Here is a 17,162-nt window from a genome sequence, read left to right as displayed (position 1 = left end):
ACAAAGGCTGCTCTCGCGCAGGCGCGCCGACGCCGCCACTTGACCGATCAGCGACCTGCAAGCTCTCTCCCTCCTTTTTCCAGAATGCGCAAGCTCCGATCAATTGGCTCTCCCTCCCTCTCGCTCCCTCTTGGGCTGGCAGCGCGCGACATATTAATAGGCTAATCGATCCTAGAATAGAGATGAGGGGAAGGACTGCTACTGGACCACTGGATGTGTGCGAGACGTGCGGAGGATGACGAGCTTGCGAGGAGTCAGCAACAGGCGATCCGTGTGACGAGGATATTATGGGCTGTGGATCGAGAGCTTGATATATAAACAACCCTTGTATGCTTGCTTTTTCAACGCTTTTTATTACAAGAATATAGTATAAACTTTTTTTTTAATTATTTATTCATCGTTATCATCGTCGTCTTCGTCGTCGTCCATCAGCTTCTTTCTCTCTCTCGTTCTTTCCTCCTCTCTCTCTCTCTCTCTCTCTCTCTCTCTCTCTCTCTCTCTCTCTCTCTCTCTCTCTCTCGTTCGTCGCCTATGATACTCTCTCGCTCTCTCGCTCTAGCCTCGATATAATATATATATATATATATATATATATATATATATATATATATACTCATATGTATAGTCATGCGCGTTTTTTTCTCGCTCGTGCAATTTTTATCATACATAATTAGTCGCTCGCGCGCGCGCTTAATATATATATATATATATATATATATAACGTCACGGGGGCGGGGTGGGAAGAGGGACAGCAGTCCGTCACGTCGTCGAGAGTCTCGTTACACACCGCGCTTGTAGATCTCTTATGTATATATATATGTATACATACTCGAATTCCATGCGTTCTCGCACTCGCGCTTATTCTCACTCGCTCGTATATGTATAATATGCTCGTGCTTACATACGTTAGTTGAGATTTTCATGTTTTTTATTTTTATTATTTTTTTTCTGATTTTCCTTTTATTTTAATATTCCTCCGCCTTTCTCTCTCTCCCTTCTCGTTCAAAGCTATGCAACTATAAGGTATATTTTCTTTTACTTGGAAACATACTTGGCAATTCACGTCTAATAAGTTACAACGAAGCGTTTGTTTGTTTTTTTTTGCTTTGCTTTTTATACTCCTCCTCGTACGCGCGTATTTGCGCGCGTGATATGTATGCGCGCGCTTATATTGCAGCCCGTCGTCGGTACTGTGCCAGTGTTCGTGTGTGTTCGTGTGTTTTTTGTATGAATATTCGTATGTATGGCATTTTTCGTACGTTTGTTCGTTTATACACCGTTAGCGCACGCGACGAACCGAGAGTTAGTTAGTTAGTTAGTTAGTAGTATTAGTAGTATTAGTAGTAGTATCAGCAGCGCAGCAGCAGTCGTTCGCCGCCAGTGGCATCTTGATATGTCGATTGTGCTTCTCGTTTATTAATTTTTTATTTTCTTTGCTCGCCTACGTTATGATTTATTTACGTTTATTTTTTTTTTCAATTTTTCATTGCAGCGACGTTGGCGGCAGGGAAGCGCAGCGAATTCTCCCATAGCTCTCTCTCTCTCTCTCTTTCTCTCTGTTTCGATCGAAGCATTCCTGGGGTTTCCTCGGGGCTTTATTTCCAGCTATTGGCTGTAATGCAAGAGAGAAAGGGATGTTTCGTTAGTGCGTGCACAGCTTATTTTTTTTCTTTTTGCGCATCACGCGATAGTCGCTATTTAAGAATGCTGAATGGGATTTTATCGGCCTCACTTGTATGGGTCGATCGATCTTTTTTTTTTTATTCGAATTAAAATTGGGCTTAAAAAATGAAATTAAAACAGCGTTGGCCGCAGCAGGCGATAAGATAATAAAAAATATAAGCCCTACGTCAAATGCTCTAGCTGGAAAAGTTTAATCCGGAAACGGCCTCCGCATGTAAATGCGTTCCAATTCAATTATCTCTAACGTCGCAAGTTTTATGAAATCTTATCGTCGTTCGCGCGTACAATTATTTTATTCAAATGCGGAAAAATTAAATCCCCGCTTTATTATGCAGACTCAGCGCGATGAACAAGTCATAGAAATAGCTCAAAGACATCGCGGAGTGAAGGGGCATAGAGGGGGGGGGGGAATATAAAGGACACTCCGGGCTTTTATGACACTTGCGCGCGCGGCTGCGAAAGTTTAGTCCCGACAAAACTTTGCCCCGTTTGTTTTGTCCGGCGTATTCGTCATTCCTCAGAAACATTCGGGGGATTCGGGATAGCGGGATGTGATGTGCTTGTTCTTTTTCTACAGAAAATTGTTAAGTTTGTTTGTCGGAAATCCTCCTCCGGTTATTACCTTTGTAATAAATGTCTCTGTTCATGGTTGGGCAGTTTTTCGGGCCGTGCTGCAACAGAGAGGGAAAAGAAGGTCATTAATAACTCGTTGTTTGTCGTTACTATTAAGTATTATGCATATAGCAAAGGTGATTTATTAACGGACAAAGGGGGCAAGTTTGAACTCCCCGAAACGCAGAGCTGCGAGCGCGCGCGAAACTGCTAATCAAAGCTGAAACACGACTGCGGACAAACGAAGCTATTAGCCCACGGCGCAGTCCATTTGAAGACGGTGGAAGTAACCCCCCCCCCCCCCCCCCACACACACTGTACGTAGAGAGAGAGAGAGAGATAGAGCCTGGCGAGTGACTTACGAGTTAATACTCCAACAACAGACGCGGCGAATGGCTGTTTCAGTTGGCGAAAATCGCTATCTATCCTGCAATTTCCTCGCTATATATATATATATATATATATATATACATACATAGCACTATATACTGCCGCTACACACGCGTATAGCTCTTCATTCATGCCAGCGAGAGAGCGAATTATCCTTTAATTTCCCGCGGTTCGAATTTGAATTTCAGAGCCCGCGAATATACGCTCATTTTTCTATAGGACGTATAGTACAGAGCGTAAAGTGCGTGGGAGTATAATACCTCGGAGTTGAAATCGATGTTCGTCCTGACGGGACGATGATGGAGAGGCTGGGGCGGCCGGAAGTTGTTTCCCAGGGGCGCCTTCGGGTGCCGCATGTCGCCCTGCCTCAGTTCCCTCAGACTGCGCAGCTGAAATCGGACGGGATCGTGATTTTCTCGCAAAAACGGTTAATTTGGCGAATGATAAATAACCCGAGAACGTATGCAAAGCAGAGTATATAATGTGTAATCGGGCTCGCATATACCTGCTGCTTCGTTATGTATATCGGCTTGTTGAGGATGATCCACGTGGTGGTCTCGTGGCAGGCGGGCATCGTCGTCGAGCCGTCGTAGGTCATGTAGTGCATCGTGTCGGGCAGCAGTTCGCGCACCCCGAAACGCTTGATTTCCATCGACTGACCTGCAAACAGCCCCAGTGCAAATAGCACACTCGCTACACTCTGCACACCTGCGCGATATGCCTCATCTATACACACAACAAGCCTGTATTTACCTCCGTAGGTGATTTTGTCGAGGTGCTCGGTGAAGAGCCTCACCTCGGGGTTCGAGAGATCGCCCACCTGCAACACACGTATAAATTACTCGGCGTCTGAGTTATACATGTGCATTATATTAGAGGAGCTGATGTGTATAACTGAGAAAGAGTAATGACGCGCGTGTGTGTATATATATATATATATACGCAGCCCCCGCGCAGATAGATCGTGTCGATGGTCCGACGAGATAAAGCACTTATGCGAGTGTGTATATAGGGGAGTAAGGAGATGGGCCGGGACGATATGGCACGTACCTGCAGCAGGAGGGAGACGGCGACGATGCCTTGGGCTCGATGAAGGGCGTCCGAGAAATTGTTGTAGAGGTGCGAGTTGAAGCCGAATATCTGGATCTGGAACATAACGAGGTGCGTTTTTTTTTTCTCGGCTCACTTAAATTTCCGCGTGATGCGTGCGCTTATCAGCGATGACAAACTGATTTTTTATACTCACGTAATATCTTAATACACAAACTGATCCAGTCGCTCGAGTAAATAAAAGCGAAATCCGCGAGTATGTATATAGAGTATCAGTGGCAATGTTTGCGCGACCAAACGGATGTGTGCGCGGTGATCGCGCTTTCTCTAAAAACAAAACGAAAATCCACCCACTATACGGACGAATAATCCGAGAGTGAGAGAGAGAGAGAGAGAGAGAGTCGAACGCGATGAATCATTCACGGGCCGCAACAAATTGCAAAAGTGTATATAAATACGCGGGGGTGGATATGTCGATCAATCGCGCGCGTGTGTGATACGTGAGGTCGGGGCGTAATATCGAAATTAAGGCGAGGAAGCTAATTCCTCGGGATTGTATTAAGCCGTGTGTGTGTCTCTCTCGTTGTCATTCGGGAAAGGCCCGCGCGGAGTCGTAATATTATACCGTCTTCTCTCTCGGCTGCGTGTTATTAATTTTTATCGTGTGGAGAGAGGAATATCGATGTTATATATTGGATAGCTTCCGAGCTACGGCTTTTCAATGGTTTATGCGAAAAAATCCTGGCGTATTTATACTCGGAGGAAAAAATTACACGGTTAGTTACACACACACACACACACATATACAGGAGTAGAGAGAGAAAAATCGTATTAAGCCTGCGGAAATTCGCGCTGTCTCTATTCCATACTTTATAATTGCGAAGGACGCCGATGATTAAGGCCGAGAGATAGAGCCGTTATCGTTCTCGCACCTGTATGTATAAAATCGATTCGCCAGACACACACCACACGGCTATTATAACATAGTCGCGCGCGAAATCGTTTATATTACGGAGCGGCTGACAGTAGCGCGAGCTTTTCTACTAAACCTTCGTTCGATGCGGATATCATTTTATCGCTGTGTGCGATGTTACGTTTATTAGCCGCACAGGAATACGCTAATGAAAGACACACAAACGATGTGTACGTCGTTTACATAGGTATAGGTCGAAGTGGGTCACGTCGTGCGTTGCGAGATCGTCAAAGCAGGTGTATAATCGAGACGGTTAATTATTTTACTTTTTGTTAATTTTCTTATAATTTTGTGTGATGTACCTCAGCGGGAAAGCTGTAGCCGTCGACCGTGTGCTCGCTGCCGACGTTGTCGAAGAGGCCGTAGTGCAGGTGTATCTCGTGAAACTGGTATCGATAGCTCAGAGGGCCGCCGGTTATGTTGACGGGCTGCCTCGTGTCGTTGTCGACGGTGAAGACGACGCTGTGGCCGGTATTGGTCAGGACGCCGCTGACCTTGTGCTTGTCGAGGTGAAGCGCCTGGAGATTCGGGTCGAATAGCAGCCGCTGAGGCTCGAGGTTCACCGGCGACTGGCGACGGCCCTTGTTGCAGAGCGACCACTCGGGGTTGATAAGGCCCCAGAAGGCCGGGCCCGATATCCCGTCGTACGTCCACCATTCCTCCCAGCTCACCGGCTTTGATTCTGAGAAATTGAGAGGGGGTAGGTTAGTCAGGCAGAAAATAGGCCGAGTGTATATAGTTATGCAAGTGCTTATTAGTAGTCCGCTAAGGGCTGACACTCTCGCGATACTTTTGAGCTTCGCCGGGAGCTTGAAAAGTTGAAACGGCTCTCTTCTGAATACCAAATAGCCGCACACGTCGCGTCCGAGTTATAAAAATATAATACGCCGATGAAAATTCACGACGAATTACTCGGAAAAGCTTGACGCTTGTCAGGCGGTATAGTTACACGCACACACACACGTAAGCGAAGGTATAATTTTAAAAACGTCAGACAAAAGAGCCGCGAGAAAATTCACGATTCAAATGTATTCCGCGCGACTCGCTAAATAAACCCTCTTCGCTCGTCTCCCGGTTAAAAGGACATTCGCTTTTGGCGCTCGCGCGACGACGAGAATAGAAACGATGTATAAATGTAGGTGTGTGTGTGTGTGTGTGTGTGTATATGAAAATGTAAAGTATAAAACTTTCATAAAAAAAAACGTCGTTTCTTCATTGCGAATTAATGGACGAGTTGCAGCCGCAGATAACCGCGCGCTGAGCAATAAAACAGTACATTCATACTTGGAGCTCTCTTTTATTTTCTTCGGATAAACTCTGAAATTTTCAAAGCGCGCGCTGTGTATATGCGCACATAAATTCCCACCGAAGTAATCTATTTCCAGTCGGAGTAGAGCCAGCGGCGGGGCTGGAATGTCTTTATGTGTGTGTGTGTGTGTATGTGGGAGAGAAAAAGTCGACCATAGTCCCCCCCCCCTCTCTCTCTCTCTCACTCTTTCCCCTTGGTTTTTCCACGAACTTTTCGCGGAAATTAGCCGCCTGTCCTATATATACACACTCGCCCGTTCCACGCAGAGGAAAACTTTGCCATCAGAGGCATTCGCGCTCTCTCTCTCTCTCTCTCTCTCTACTCACTTTTCCGAGGGTCAAAAGTATATACTTATGTTTGCGACTGTGCGAAAATGACGCAAAATGTCTCGTGTGCACACATACTCGTCGTTTATTCTACAACTTTTTCCTCGTGTATACATACAACGTGCGAAACTCACAGCCAAAGACACCTACACGCATACAGAGACAGTGTATGGGCGACTAATCGCGGATTGAATTTCCCGGACAAATCCTCGGCCGAAATAGCCTGCGAATAATTCGCGCTACAGGCTGACCCCCATCACTGCATATCAGGTGTGTATAGGTCTCAAGGCTATCACATAAGCCCGCTGGGGGATGAAGCCGAAAATTGGGGGAAGAAATCCCGCGTCTTTTTTTTCTCTCTCTCTCTCTCTCTCTCTCTCTCATCTCTATACACTATATCTGTGTATCTCCTCCTACTGCCACTTCGTCATTGCAATAAAGCCCACAGGAGCTGAAAAATTCAGGCGGCATGATTGCCTATCGCTGTAGCTCCTGATAAATTCACGCGGGTAAACAAACTTTCCCTGTTATATATTATATGGCTGCGGGAGAACGAAGTCGTATATGTGGGCGTGTGTGACGTATAAACGTTATATGGCTGTGTCTGAGAGGGGGGAAGAAAAATCAAACGAAGGTCGCCTGATTGGATGATGCGTATAAACATATACCTTGGATGAGGACGAGAACGAAGACGCCCCAGATGCCCAGGAAAACGGGCCTGTGGGCTGCCATCCTGGGAGGCTGCAGCTGCGCTCCTGCGGCTGTTCACTGCTGCCAGATCCGCATCCTCGTGATGGTATGGGAAATCTGCAATGCAAAATCGTTACAGAGTGTTGCGGTCGTTGATATCGAGGAACGTATACGTTGTTCGCTTGTAAGGGATAAAGGTAAGATTAGGTTCTTCACAAGATTTTCGACTCGAATATCATCGGTAATGATTGTTCGTGGCAAAAAACTTGGAGAAATTTTCACTCCGAGCACCGAAGGATATTTGAAAAAATGTCCAAGTTACCGTGGAAAACCAAAAGCTTGAAACTCCTACTACCGAGCAGTGCGACTCCTGCATCCGTGTGTGCTAACGCGCAGCGTACCTCCCAAGTGATCAGAGGAGTTTAGCTTATCATTGGATTTTGTTGTTTCTTCTTGTAAAATCGTTATCATTTACGATAAAATAAATTAATAAAATCGCAGGTTAACTTATAACCATCGACTGTCAGACTTTCAAAACGATCGAACGCAACGGCTTAATGTCAATCCATCGGGAACGTAGTTTATTTATTATACAGTACTTATTCCAACTATAGATTCCCGATAATACAAGATTAGTACAGACTATAGAATCATAAACTCAATGCAATTTGAAAAATCATTCTATAAATGTGAAAATAACTCGAAATTCACAACTCTCCACTAACCGGCCAATCACCTCCGTTCGAGTGATCGCGTCAGCGATTAAAAAAGCAAGTCGCCTCACAGGATATTGAATTCTTCAAGCTCTTCTCGCTCTCCAGTCTCAGTCTCGTGATTTCTAAAAAATGCTTTACATTAACCCACTCCGCAATTATTCATCGTTACGAAGTCGGTTTCCACTGAATCGTTAAATCCTCCTCTTACAGACCATGTAAGCCCAAAGCGTGTATAAACACACCTATGCAAGTTCCATTAATCGATCTGGGAAATTAACGTAAAATCGACCGTCGAATCCAAACTATTTCCATCAAACTCGCGCGCAATTCTCGATACACACACACACACACACTCCAACGACTTATTCGACTCTCGCAGCAACTTCTCCTAGCGAAATTACCCCGAGAACGCAAACACACACGCCGGTATTGGCCCATTACTAAACTTTCGCATTACTACTACTGTACACACCTACACCCACGCGGGCTCGGAGTCGAGGCAAGTCCGCGTACGCGCAGGTACAAGGAGTATTTTCGCTATTTACTCAGGAGGCGCGGCACTACACACACACACACACACACACACGACCTCAGCTCGTACGTACATCTGCATACATGAATATGCATGCGCTCTCGCGTGGGTGTGTGTAAAAATATTTCTCGGCTGTATCTACATTTTTTTTTTTTTTTTTTTTTTTTTGATTGACACTCGAGCCCGATAAATAGATTGCGGTCCGCATAAAATTTCCTTCTCTTTCAATTAGCCGCTCGCGCGCGCGGCGGTCCTGATGGGGAGGGAAGAAAGGGGGATATCGAGGGAAAAGTATATAAGTAATACAATAATCGCGTTATTTCCAATTCGCTTTGTCACGAGGCTTTTCCCGCCACAGACGGACATCAGAGCTGCGGGAGTAGAGAGAAAGAGCGAGAGAAGAATAGCGTTCATACGAACGCCGCGATAAATCATAATGAAAGAGGGTGATTGATCGTCTCGTAAAAGGCGCGAGTGCGTGCCGCTCGATCCGATAACCCGCACGATTCACACCTATGTGTATACCCGAGCCCCTACACCCACACACACACACACACAGCTACGTATACATGTGCATCGACAGGTTCATTGCTAATTGTCGCGTACGTAGAGCGCAAAGGGTTATGCATACGCGCGGGGGATGAAAATTAAGACGCTCCCTGCGCGTTTTTCTCTCTCTTTCTCTCTCTCTCTTACACGGGCCAGTAGCTCTCGTCTCGGATTTCCGGACGCTACGGGGCCGCGCGCAGGTAGGTCTGGAGTAAGAGAGAGAGAGAGAGAGAGGAGTCTAGGCTCGCTCGAATCGATTACTTCCACTGGCGAATTTTACCTACGCCGCGCGCGCGCTCGCGAAATTTTCCGAGATAGAGGAAACGTCTGATTCACCCCCCTAATACACTCATACACACACGCTCGCGGGCGGACGAGATCGAGCAAGTCGCAGAGGAGCATGTAGGAGTCCGGCGTAAGGGGCCCCACTGGGAACAATGATCCGGACAAAAAGTCTCTCTCTCTCTCACTCTCAAAGTTGAGAAGAGCAGAAGGAGGAGGAGGATGACTATGGACTATAGAACGGCACACACGACGGTGGCGGTCGTCGGCCCCGAGCCAAGAAACTCAACCCACCTCCCGCCGAACACATACACACACCGAACGGGATTCCCTCACTCGCACGAGCATACAGGCTGACTTTTTCGCAGCGAAGCATCTCCACTCGATCTCCCGGACTGCACAATGCGTGCATTCTCCTCGGCGAGAAGAAAGAAAGCTGCAGCTGCAGCGGATCGATCGGCAGCCGCGGCCTCCCTCTCGATCCGGAGGGACGCCGCCTGAGAGAGAGAGAGAGCGAGAGAGGATCGTCATCGTTTCTCTCTCTCCCTCTCTCTCTCTCTCTCTCTCTATGGCCGTCAGGATCGATATACAGATATACACACCGGGTTGCGCGGCCTCGAGGATACGTACGTGCGGCTGGCCTGCCGTCGACTCGAACCACTTGTCCCTCCGTCTGCGTGCGCTCACTCGTCCGGATATAAGCGCCCTGCCGCGAGCTGACGACTTGTGTATGTGTGTGTGTGTGTGTACACACTCGCGCGAGAACAGAGGGAGTGAGAGGACTCGGCTCGAGCGCCGGCGGGATGCTACTGGCGGCGATCGTAACACTGAGCTCCTGCTCGGCCGCCAGAGCGCCGTTCCGAGCCTGATGCGCAGACTCCGAACGGTCCTGCCTCTCTCCACCGCCGTAGTCGTCGTCGTTCTCTTGTTTACGACGAGCAGCTCGTAGAGTGCGTGTGCTGCTGCTGCTGCTGCTGCTGCTGGGGTCAAAAATGAGAGTGATCGGGAGTAACGAGGACGATTTTCCGCGAGGCCCCCTAGGGGGCAGATCGAGGATTTTCATTTCGGCCGCCTGGTCGATATGTATGCGATTTCCTCTCTCTCCTCCTCCTGATGGCGAAATAAGCATTGCCTAGGGGGTCGTATACGGGCCCTCGCACACCCCCCTATTTCCGTCGTCTTCGCCCTGTTGATTCTCTCTCTCTCTCTCTCTCTCTCGGCGAAAGGGGGGCGCGAGCGGACTTAATCGCTCGGGTTGTGCGTCGTTGCTGCTGGGACATGATGAATTACAAGCTGTACCAGGGCCAATCTAGCGCCGAGTGTGCCTATGATGTATGGCAACGTGTACGAGCGAGCGAGCGAGCGAAAGAAAGAAAGAAAGAAAAAAAGAAAGAAAGAAAGAAATGTGGCAGCGGTGGAAAGTTAATCCGAAAATTCGAGCGCAAAGGGTATACACAGCAATGCTACTCTCTTATCCTGGCCGAGCGCATCGATCGACGCCGCTATAGAGTCTCTTCGCTTCCGGTACTCCGGCAGCCGCGTAGCTTTTCAATTATCCGTCTGTTTGCCGTGGGAATTAGGAGGAGGCTGTGGCGCGCGCTCGCTCCGGAAAAAGTATATATAGGCGCGCCTGAGAGCACAGTCAAAGAAAAATGCACGCGCACAGGTATATAGAACCACCGCCGCTGCTGCAGGAGCAGAGGAAGCCTTTCGTCGCGCGCCGCGAGCCGAGCAGATTGGCCGGAGCGTGTACGCACGCGCTGCTATCGATTTTCAAAGAGAGCGCGCCAGTCGAGTCGAGCCGGAACTGTTTAAGCTACTACTCTACTCTATGTATACTCCCCGCGCGTGCATGTGTGTGCGGGAGAGGAGCTTTTTCCTTCGCGAGAGATGCTTTTGTTACTTTTCGCGCGAACGATGATGATGGCTCGTTCCCTCTTTCCGTCGCCCTCTCGTTATAGGAATATTGCTCGGCGATGTGCTTTGACAGTACGCGGCTGCGGCTTTTTCATTTTGCTGGTTCCGGAGTCGCGAAAGGGAAATTTCGCCTTTTTTTATTTGCTCGTGATTTAATTGGCCGCGTGCGCTCTTTCAGCTGTGGGCTTTGAGGGAATTTTTTCGAAAGGGTTCAAAATTCGGATTCATTGAACTCGTGATGAAATCGAGAGGTAAATTTGAATACGAGAAGGTAAATCATAATCATATTATTCCAAAATTCATAACCCTATACACTGGTCCAAAAGTTCTCGCGGCTAAAAATACACGGCCAATAATCTTTGCGATTCAATAACCAGATCATACATCGAGTAAAACCGAATTTTCCCCGAAATCGAAGCTTTATTTCTGTATAAAATTTCAACGCGAACGATAACGATCATCACTCCGCGTAATTGAACAAGATCAAAAATAAAAAAAACTCCCTCAAACATGCACGATTTTCGCAGATTCTCCGCCGGCTAGTCGCCGATCGGTGTATTTCGAAATCGCCGCGTTAAAGCTTAACGTCTGACGGAAACCCGACGCTACTACTCGTTCCCCAATCAACTCCGACCTTATACACCACCTAATAATCTCCGAAAAACTTTCCCTTTTTCTAGGTCGTACCGTACGAATGCTTGTCGTATTTTTTTTTGTTCCTCTCGAGGAGAAAATTCGTCGTGATAAAGCTTTTGTGCGACGCTTCCGGGGCCGCAATGCAGCGGCGCTTTGTTCGAAAAAAACATTCCGAGAGAGTGAGGTAGATGTATATAGGGAGAAAGAGTGAGAGAGAAAGGGCTCTTTCGGATGGCCTATTATACGCGCCCGCGGCGTTTAAACAGAGGAGAGAGAGAGAGAGAGAGAGAGAGAGAGAGAGAGAGAGAGAGAGAGAGAGAGAGAGAGAGAGAAAGTTTAATCTGCGGGAGATAACAATTTTTTTCCCGGAGATCTCGCGTCCTGTTTGCTCGTGAAATGGGATAATTTCCCCACATATATATATATATACGTTAGATAATTCGTTCTGATGGATGTGCCTCCGCAGAAAGAGACTGAGCGAGTGCGGAGAGTTAATGCATTACGCGTCGCGAGCCAGTCTAATAACCGATGATTACACCGTCCGCTAAAAATCCTCTTCTCGTCTAATAAACGTATTCTTTCTTCCACGACGCTCTCGGATTACATATCCGGTACACTCACCCCCGGCAGCAGCTCTTAAACATAAAGCAGCTTAAATTTAGCGCGCGAATCGCGTTCGATTAATTAAAAGTGCGAACCCGCTCGATTCGATTGCGAATTCAAGAGAGCACATCGACCCGGGCGATTCGATAATGGAAAGGGTGATAAAAGGTGAGGAGGGAGAAGATTTTTTTTGTTTCACGCCGGTGTGCACGCGTTGCACATAAGTGTATGTATATAAGGAAAAGCCGAATTTGGAAGCGCTCCAAGTCTAATGGGATGATTCGAGTCTAGTTTAGTAGTCTGTATAGAGACAAAGCGCTCCATCCGTTTCCAATATGAGCCGAGAGCGCGGCCTGCGCAGGTATTTATTGCGATGCCCCGCTGAATTAACCGTTTCGCATTTTTTATTCACGAGCTATACTGGTGTGTTAGACTCTGTATTATTAGTGTATAGTATAAACAAAGCTTTTCTCTCATCGGCTATACAGATGAAAATATGAATGAATTATTCATCCTCCGATCGAAGAACCCAAAGTTTATCCCGATCCCGAACTTTGAATTTTATTGGCCAATGAATTATACGCTCTCGGTCTTTCTCTTCTCTCTCTCTCTCTCTCTCTCTCTCTCTCTCTCTCTCTCTCTCTCTCTCTCTCTCTATAGTCTCGTCATCCCCCGAGAAAGTGGCGCAATTGAATAAAGTTTTTTAAGAAGCCTCCACTCAGCCGCGGCATTATTGCACGAGTCTCTCTCCCTTGAGTAGTCGCGAGCATCCTCTCGGAAAGTTGTTGCCTCGCGCTTGCCAAGAGAGATCTCTCGAGCAGTCGTCGTCGCGATTGGGCTACTTAAGGCACCAACCACTACTGGTATATAGCACCAGCTCGTGTGAATCGTCGAGCTTCTCCGCGAGCTGACCGATGAATCGATTAGACAGGGCTGCATGTATCGATCGGCTCTTTTGTGTAAGAACGCCCACTTGATTCTCTCTCCTCTCAACTCGGTTTTTTTTTCTCCCTCTCTCTTCTCCGCGGCTTTTATCGCCGCTGCTTTAATGGAACGCGAGCTTTTTTGCCGCGGGTATTTTTAGAGCGGGGAATTATTAGATCCGATGTGTACGTGTGACGAGAGTATATTATATCGAGCGCGCGTGCGAGTCGATCGTGTGCAAGGCTTGTTGGGAAAGAGTTTGTTTTGTGGGTATAGCGTCGCTATCGGAGGAAGACACAGAGAGCGAGAGAGAGAGAGAGAGAGAGAGAGAGAGAGAGAGAGAGAGAGAGAGAGAGAGGAGTTATCGGATGAGCTGGGGAAAAAAACGAGTCAAGGCTGTACGTGTTTGCGAGTTTTTAATTCGATCTCTTGTGTGCTTATTTACATTTCAGCGACATTTTATTTCATCAGCTCTCTGGATTCGATGCTCCGGGGTTTTCCCTGTGGAGATGGCGGTGTGATCTGAAAATGAGAGAAAATAATATGTATTATATTTGGTTTAGAGACAGAGTTTCTTACAACATTCACGCGACGGTGAATTGGATTTGCGCGTAATTCAACATTAACCTCCGACGTGTCGCTTCTAATACGCTTATCGACTTTGGAATTTAAACAATTCACTGATCTGTGTCATGCGCATTTACGAAGAAGCTACATGAAATTCATGAATGAAATGCATGAAATTCACTCAGCCCAGCGACTAAATGAATCATGGTGAGATTCTGCTGAATCATCATTTATAACGAGACACCAAGTCTCGTGCGCGATAGATCCCTCGAATTATTCAGCGTGTCGAAAATAGAGTGTTTATTCTTATTCTTGTCCGATGTATATATAAATTTTACACAGCTTATAACCGCGCGTTGTATCAGAAAGAATGTAAGAAATCAGCAGATCGTTACGTAAGACACCGTCTTACTCAATTTTTTATCGCCAACTAATACAGGGTCGACCTAGCAACGCTTATGGAAATTCGATAAGCGCGCGAATTTCGAAATAATCATTCGGGAACCTTACCATCCATACGCATCATTCGAGCGGTCTGCAGCCACCATCGGAAGACAGCACTTCGGTGGGCAAGCATCTCTTGGCGCCTCTGATGATGTTCCTGTTCGTGGGCGTCGTGGTTCCCAGAGTCTCGTCAGCAGCTCCGGGCACCGGCTGCACGGCTGGGACGGCAGTCGAGGATTTGACGTCTTCCTCGCTGCCGCCGGGGCCGAAGATATTCTTGATTCCGGTCTCGATTCTCTTCGCGCCCTCGTGAACTTTCTCGCCCACGTCCTTGGCCGTCTGACCCACCTTCTCGAGGAAGATTCCCGCCTCGGCCTTCGGCACGAGAAGGCAGGCTACTAGAGCCACGAGGAGAAGTGCCAGGCTTGGACGCATTTCTGTGGATGATATAGTGTAGACCTCGGGAGAATTAGTGTAGTTCCAGTTTAATTTTGGATGGGGAAACTTGCCGACGACGGCAGAGTTGTATACTTGGAAGAATAGGAGCGAGATGGTTTTGAATTTTAAAAAGTGATTTCTTCGAGATAGAGAGAGAGAGAGAGAGCTGCAATTATACTCGCTTCAAACGCTCGCAATAAAACTTGGTTAGTCGACTTCTTTTCCCGACGTGCATCAAAAGCGCTGCGCAATCCCCGCGACGTTTCAAAGCTTATATACGTATATTTCTCAAACTAACCGTGAAACGTCGCACGCACTTGAGTGCGCGGAGCGAGCTAAAGCAATTTTGCAATTTCGCAAAAACAGCTTGATCCGATATATTTTACCAGAAGCGTTTGTAACTCCATCGCACGGAAGAAAATGAATTCTGCCATTCGCGAAAGTTAATTCTCGAAACAGTCGGCCGTCTCGTGCGAAGAAGTGCTCTTGAAGGTCCGCTTTTTTTCAGCGCTTTCTTTTTCTATAATTCACGCGGCGACATGACGGAATTCCATCTTATTTTACGCTTCGGAATAAATCCCGTAGCTCTGCGAGAACATCTCTTCTTCAAACAGGCAGCATAAGAGAGCCGCGTTGAGAGAAAAGTCTTATAGGTCGCGGCGGAGACTTTTCAAAAGATAGTTTCCGAGAAATTAATTGCGCGTCGTCGCAATTTTTAGCTTTTTTTTTTAATTTATTTTCCAAGGGAGAGTTTCTAAGTACGGATAGCTTAGCCCGGAGTACTGGGCGGATAAGAGCTGCAGAAAATGTCGACACTTACCGAGTGTAAGGAGAAGCTTCTCGGAGACAATAACGGTGCGAACGTTCGCGTAGGCCAATCGCGCTTAACTGAGAGCCGAACTCTTCTAATGTCCCACATTTAAAGCTACGCCCAAAGTGTTTCCGAGTGCAAATCTTTATCGCAGCTCTCTCGGCTAAAGGTCAGGCTGTATTATCTCTTATCTCCCGCATTGATCCCAACAAAAACCTTACAGACGCTAGTTCTTTCTCTCATGGGAGAGAGAGAGTGAGAGAGAGAGAGAGAGGGAACATCATCGCGACTATATATATGTATACATTCGTCGGCTTATTATTTTTTTGCGCCGCTGACCCAAATATTACCATAATTCAGCCTCTGCAGCCCTGTTACTCGCTGAATGTAACAGCCGTGCTCGCTCACTTTTGTTGATCCGATAAATGTGATTTTTTCTCCTCGACGAAAGAAAAAGCAAGCCCTGGGCCGGGGATTTGCGCGCTGCACTTTGTGACTCCGCTGTGCATATCTGGGTCGTCCTATATTTTGACTTGTTCTCTCTCTCTCTGTCTTTCCCTGTGTCTCGAGAGATGTTTATATTTTTTGCAAATCTGGATGAAAGCCGGGAAGCTTGGCATTGTCAGTAAATAAATGAGCTTTGCGTAGCGCGCGGTGTAGCTGAAAACTGTTCTAGCAGTAGAATCCGGACGATTTAGGCTTCTTTGTCTATAATTTTGTCGGGGAAAGAGTCTGCACCGCTTGTACTGCGTAAAGGTGTTAAATTCTGATTTTCATACAGTGTTTGTGACAATACAATAATAATCATGGCATCGTTTTAATCTAACTTCCTCGATCCAACTGCCGGTTCGCTCTTGGGCTAGATGATTGGAAACGCTGGTGCTTGAGGAGCATCGTCGGTGAGTTTATCGCCGAGCAGTTTTTGGATGGTTAAATCGACCTTCTGGGCGCCCTCGTGCACCGTCTCACCTATTTTATCAGGCACGGCACCCCCAACATCTCGAGAAAGGTACATTGAGACTCGGGCACCAGCATGCAGGCGACCACAACTACCAGAAGGAGTACCAATGTTGGACTCATTTTTGTAGATTGTTCTGGCGAGGAGAGCATCGAAATTTGTTGAACGGTTTGGACGCTAATTAAAAGATATAAAATTGTTTGTCTAATAGAATGTTCATACTCACTGTGTCCTTTTCGAAGAGTGTCTAGTTGATGAGGAGTATACACGACTGCAGTGGCTAATCATTTGACCAGACCTCAACCTACGAATCAGCACTTATAGTCCCGAAAAATGTATTGGATTGCAAAAAATGTTATCTATTTTGACTGGCCAGTCACTTGGGCGTGTTCATTTTTATTATAATGCTAATTTACCATACAGAAAAATACAGAGAAATTCTGAACGTCTATGAATATTGACCTTGAAGAAAATTTACATTCACTTGTGAGTATTAAAAGGAGTCATAATATATTTCGAAAAAGTCAAATTTAATACCACTATTTGAATGTCGTTATTTGGGTGTGTCAGAATTGGATTTTTGTATTTCACTATATTATTAGAAACGCTATAACTGCTGTAAAGTACAATTATGCAACAAGAGGCGAAAATAGAAGATTTTTCCCGCAGGTGAGTTTCAGTAAGCACCCGAGGGGCAAATAATCTCGTAAAGGCAGTTTAATCACCCAATAGAAAAATCTACTTTTGCCTCG

At 46.7% G+C, this 17,162-nt stretch overlaps 3 protein-coding genes across 6 annotated transcripts in view; 1 reads left to right on the top strand and 2 right to left on the bottom strand.

Moving 5' to 3' along the window:
- Ndufs7 (NADH dehydrogenase (ubiquinone) Fe-S protein 7, 20kDa) overlaps positions 1 to 17,162 on the top strand; it is a 73,971-nt gene that overhangs the window by 14,770 nt on the left and 42,039 nt on the right. The window lies entirely within an intron of this gene.
- On the bottom strand, positions 941 to 10,507 carry LOC100122669 (carbonic anhydrase-related protein 10). Of its 4 annotated transcripts, none has more exons than XM_003424186.5 (9): positions 9,743 to 9,941; positions 7,012 to 7,150; positions 5,011 to 5,390; positions 3,736 to 3,831; positions 3,439 to 3,505; positions 3,191 to 3,345; positions 2,946 to 3,074; positions 2,306 to 2,354; positions 941 to 1,612 (listed from the first exon to the last, which is right to left on the bottom strand). In XM_003424186.5, the coding sequence occupies exons 2-9, from the start codon at positions 7,073 to 7,075 to the stop codon at positions 1,596 to 1,598; spliced, it is 957 nt and encodes a 318-aa protein (XP_003424234.1). In that variant the 5' UTR covers positions 7,076 to 7,150; positions 9,743 to 9,941; the 3' UTR covers positions 941 to 1,595. The 4 variants fall into 4 exon arrangements, with proteins under 4 accessions (XP_003424234.1, XP_016838915.1, XP_031782499.1 ...); XM_016983426.3 differs by having other exon boundaries at positions 9,715 to 9,923; XM_031926639.2 differs by lacking the exon at positions 9,743 to 9,941 and adding an exon at positions 7,759 to 7,871.
- LOC100122681 lies at positions 13,592 to 15,638 on the bottom strand. Its single transcript, XM_001607288.4, has 3 exons — positions 15,462 to 15,638; positions 14,270 to 14,640; positions 13,592 to 13,714 (listed from the first exon to the last, which is right to left on the bottom strand). The coding sequence occupies exon 2, from the start codon at positions 14,636 to 14,638 to the stop codon at positions 14,282 to 14,284; it is 357 nt and encodes a 118-aa protein (XP_001607338.1). The 5' UTR covers positions 14,639 to 14,640; positions 15,462 to 15,638; the 3' UTR covers positions 13,592 to 13,714; positions 14,270 to 14,281.

Source organism: Nasonia vitripennis, chromosome 3 (assembly GCF_009193385.2).
Source record: "Nasonia vitripennis strain AsymCx chromosome 3, Nvit_psr_1.1, whole genome shotgun sequence".
Lineage (NCBI taxonomy): Eukaryota > Metazoa > Arthropoda > Insecta > Hymenoptera > Pteromalidae > Nasonia > Nasonia vitripennis.
Note: the sequence above shows the minus strand (reverse complement) of the source record. Positions and strands in the feature narration are given on the sequence as shown.

Coding starts and splice junctions, on each gene's coding strand:
- LOC100122669 (XM_032598551.1), bottom strand. CDS start 10,241: ATGCTTATTTCGCCATCAGGAGGAGGAGAGAGAGGAAATCGCATACAT. Junction 3,346..3,438: donor CGACAAAATCACCTACGGAG/GTAAATACAGGC, acceptor GGCTGTTTGCAG/GTCAGTCGATGGAAATCAAG. Junction 2,355..2,945: donor ACATCGATTTCAACTCCGAG/GTATTATACTCC, acceptor TCTCTGTTGCAG/CACGGCCCGAAAAACTGCCC.
- LOC100122681 (XM_001607288.4), bottom strand. CDS start 14,638: ATGCGTCCAAGCCTGGCACTTCTCCTCGTGGCTCTAGTAGCCTGCCTT.